This window comes from Geospiza fortis, unplaced genomic scaffold, assembly GCF_000277835.1.
Source record: "Geospiza fortis unplaced genomic scaffold, GeoFor_1.0 scaffold567, whole genome shotgun sequence".
NCBI classification, from domain to species: Eukaryota; Metazoa; Chordata; class Aves; order Passeriformes; family Thraupidae; genus Geospiza; species Geospiza fortis.
Genome location: NW_005054730.1, coordinates 68,950 through 72,315, shown reverse-complemented (window position 1 = coordinate 72,315; position 3,366 = coordinate 68,950). Strand labels below are relative to the sequence as shown.

Sequence of the window (3,366 nt, the reverse complement as noted above, 5' to 3'; positions counted from 1 at the left end):
TCGGGATGTGGCCCCGAGCTGTGGCTCAGGGCAGGGGGGACAGGGGAACCTTTCCCTGCACCCCTCGGATGACCCCAAATCAAACCACATCCCTCCAATGGGGGGTTGCCCACAGCAGGCACACCTGGGGAAGGAGTGTCCGGGGTGTCCCTGTCACACGGGTGGACACATGGCTGGGGTGTCCCTGTCCCCCGGGGGGGGGGACACAAGCCCAGAGCCCAGCCCCAAGGGGAGCCCCGTGCAGGCGGGTGACCCCAGGTCTTGTGGCACGGCCGCGTGATGCCATGAAATCACCCACCCTGGGCATGAAACCAGGCTGCTGAGGATGGGATTTGGGACATCCCCCCGGCAGTCCCCTCCCCTCCTCGGCCACATAAACCCGACGGCAGCGCCGAGCCCGCCCGGCTCCTGCACCGACCATGGGCCACCTGCAGCTCTGGCTGCCCGTCCTGGCCGGGCTCACAGGGATTGTGGCCCAGGAAGGTAGGGGGGACACCGGGGTGGGGTCAGGAGCCAGCACAGGGCAGAGCAGGTCCCGGGGGATGTGGCAGCAGCTCTCGGATCACTCTCAGCCAGCAGGGCTGGAGGATGCTGGGGCAGGGGACAATCAGAGAGGGCTGTGGGACACACCAGCCTCCCAGCACGTCACCTCTGTTGTCCCCAGACCTGTACCGAAAGGTGTTCGTGTTCCGCAAGGATCCCAGCGACGCCTTCGTGGTGCTGCAGGCGCAGCTGGAGCAGCCCCTGCGCAACTTCACCGTGTGCCTGCGCTCCTACACCGACCTCAGCCGGCCCCACAGCCTCTTCTCCTACGCCACCAAAGCCCAGGACAACGAGATCCTGCTCTTCAAGCCCAAGCCCGAGGAGTACCGCTTCTACGTGGGGGGAAAGTTTGTCACCTTCCGTGTCCCCGAGGGCCGCAGGGACTGGGAGCACGTCTGCGCCAGCTGGGAATCCTCCACGGGCATCGCCGAGTTCTGGCTCAACGGCAAGCCCTGGCCCAGGAAGGGGCTGCAGAAGGGCTACACGGTGGGGGCCACGGCTGCCATCCTGCTGGGGCAGGAGCAGGACAGCTTCGGGGGTGGCTTTGACCTCTACAACTCCTTCTCAGGGGAGCTGACCGACGTCTACCTGTGGGACACGGGGCTGTCGCCGGATAAGATGCGCGCGGCCTTCCTGTCGCTGCGCCTGCCGCCCGCGCTGCTGGCCTGGAACAGCCTCAGCTACGAGGTCAAGGGGGATGTGGTGGTGAAAGCCCGGCTCCGGGAGGTGCTGGGGGCCTGAGGGCTGGGGGGTGTGGGGCAGGGCTGGCCTCGGTCCCCACTGTCCCCTCCTCACCCCTGTCACTCACACCCATCTCCCCAGCAGCCAGCACCCCTTCACCTCTACAACCCACCACGAGGAAGGTTCCCCAGCTGGGGACAGGGTCCCCCCGAGTGCCACCAACACCTGGGGCACCCATTCCCCATCCCACACCCGCTGAGCTGCCCCACGGCCGGCCCTGCACGGGCAGGACACGGATCCAGCGGCTCCAGCATTGCCCAGCCCCACACGGAGTCAGGAATGGGAAGGCCCCTCCCTTGGGGACAGGGGGACTGTCCCCAAAGGCAGCCTCTGAGCAGCTCTGGGGTCCCCCCTTTCCCACGGGGGTGACAGCGGCCGGATGGACGGGGCCATGGGGCCGCTGTGGCTTTGCCTCCTCATCCTCACTGCACTCCTTGGTCCCACGGCCCCACAAGGTAGTGGGGGGCGTGGGGACATGCAGGGAGGGTTATGGGGTCGGTGGGACACCCTGAGTGCTCCCAAAGGGTGCGGGGTGGGGGCAAAGGGGGTATGGGGGAACCCACAAGGGGCACCCCGAGCTCTGCAAGGGAGGGGTGTGCAGGGCACAGGGGTCTTGGCAAGGGTGGCAGGAGGGGACACGATGGCAAAGCGGCATCCTGAGGACAGGAACGGGTGGTGGGAGGGACAGGGAGGGTGACAGGGACGTGACATTCAACACCCTGTGCCACAGCTGGTGGTGGTGGCACCAACCCAGAGTGCTGGAGGTCACCTCTGTCACCCACCTGTGACTCACCTCCCGCAGACCTGGGCAGCTCGGTGTTCGTGTTCCCCCGAGAGTCCCAAAGCGCCCACGTGCAGGTGACAGCAAAGCTGGAGAAGCCCCTGAACAACTTCACCGTGTGCCTCAAGTCCTACACCGACCTCACCCGGCCCTACAGCCTCTTCTCCTACGCCACCAGAAAACAGAGCAACGAGATCCTCCTCTTCAAGCCCAAACCTGGCCAGTATGAGTTCCACGTGGGCAACCAGTTCTTGTCCTTCAGGGTGCCTGAAACTCTCGGGGAGGCCGAGCACGTCTGCGCCAGCTGGGAATCCTCCACGGGCATCGTGAGGTTCTGGTTCAACGGGAAGCCCTGGCCCAGGAAGGGGCTGCAGAAGGGCTACACGGTGGGAGTGCCAGCATCCATCGTGCTGGGGCAGGACCAGGACAGCTTCAGGGGTGGTTTTGATGCCAAGCAGTCCTTCGTGGGGGAGATTTCATCCGTGTACATGTGGGACATGGGGCTCTCCACCATGGAGGCCGTGTCAGCCCTGTATGACACACCTGAGCAAACCCCCCTTTTTGGCTGGAACAATTTCCCCTACAAGATCGTGGGCGAGGTGTACCTGAAGCCCTGAGGTTGTGGTGGGTGTCCCCAATCCCTGCTGTGTAACCCCCTCCCCAAAAGCCACCCAACATTGCATAAATGGAGAAATGTGCTTTTAGGGTTCTGGTGGTCTTTAGGGGCAGGCGAGTGGGTTGAGGCCCACCAAGGCACGGCAGGCCTCAGGTGATGGATCCAGGCTCAGAAGCTCCCTAGGGTGAGGAGGGAATGGGGGAAAGAGCTCCCAGCCCAGGCCTTGCTCTGGTTTGGGGACACGGGGCTGAGCTGGGGACAGGGCAGTCCTGGGGGGTACATGCACCCCTGGCAGCCCCCAGGCATGGTGGGGCTGGGCTTGGGGCAGAACCCAGGCGGCCAGAACTGTTGGGGGGCAGCCCTGGGACAGCCCAGTGTCCCCAAGCTTGGGCAGGCTCAGTCCCATGACCCAGAGCCCTGGAGGTGCAGTTCTGGAGCTCTTGGAGGGGTTCAGTCCCATGTCCAGGTAGGGCATAGTCCCATGTCCTGGGGGATTCAGAGCTCTGGGGTGCAGTCCTGGAGCCCTTGGGGGATTCAGCCTCCCTGTCCAGGGCGATTCAGCCCCCTGTCCCGGGGGGTTCCAGCTCGCTGTCCCGGAGGTTCAGCCCCGTGTCCCACAGTCCCGCGGCCCGGCGCGGCCCGGCAGCCGCGGGGCCCCCCCCCGTCCCCCCCCCCCCCCCCCCCC

General features: G+C 65.7%; 3 protein-coding genes across 3 annotated transcripts in view; all 3 read left to right on the top strand.

The window, feature by feature from the left end:
* The first annotated feature begins 419 nt into the window (after positions 1 to 419).
* LOC102042002 (serum amyloid P-component-like) lies at positions 420 to 1,284 on the top strand. Its single transcript, XM_005430993.1, has 2 exons — positions 420 to 483; positions 665 to 1,284. Exons 1-2 carry the CDS (start codon positions 420 to 422, stop codon positions 1,282 to 1,284), a joined length of 684 nt encoding a protein of 227 aa, XP_005431050.1.
* Positions 1,285 to 1,663: 379 nt separating this feature from the next.
* On the top strand, positions 1,664 to 2,682 carry LOC102042665 (mucosal pentraxin-like). Its single transcript, XM_031065299.1, has 2 exons — positions 1,664 to 1,739; positions 2,015 to 2,682. The coding sequence occupies exons 1-2, from the start codon at positions 1,664 to 1,666 to the stop codon at positions 2,680 to 2,682; spliced, it is 744 nt and encodes a 247-aa protein (XP_030921159.1).
* A 279-nt stretch (positions 2,683 to 2,961) lies between these two features.
* DUSP23 (dual specificity phosphatase 23) overlaps positions 2,962 to 3,366 on the top strand; it is a 3,933-nt gene continuing 3,528 nt past the window's right edge. Inside the window, exon 1 of the mRNA XM_031065298.1 lies at positions 2,962 to 2,988. Coding sequence (XP_030921158.1) covers positions 2,962 to 2,988 — 27 coding nt within the window. The remainder of the gene's footprint in view (positions 2,989 to 3,366) is intronic.

Excerpts from the sequence above, each read along its gene's own strand:
- LOC102042002 (XM_005430993.1), top strand. The coding sequence starts at position 420 with ATGGGCCACCTGCAGCTCTGGCTGCCCGTCCTGGCCGGGCTCACAGGG. Across the intron at positions 484-664 it reads AGGGATTGTGGCCCAGGAAG|ACCTGTACCGAAAGGTGTTC; the intron begins GTAGGGGGGACA and ends TGTTGTCCCCAG.
- LOC102042665 (XM_031065299.1), top strand. The coding sequence starts at position 1,664 with ATGGACGGGGCCATGGGGCCGCTGTGGCTTTGCCTCCTCATCCTCACT. Across the intron at positions 1,740-2,014 it reads TGGTCCCACGGCCCCACAAG|CTGGTGGTGGTGGCACCAAC; the intron begins GTAGTGGGGGGC and ends CCTGTGCCACAG.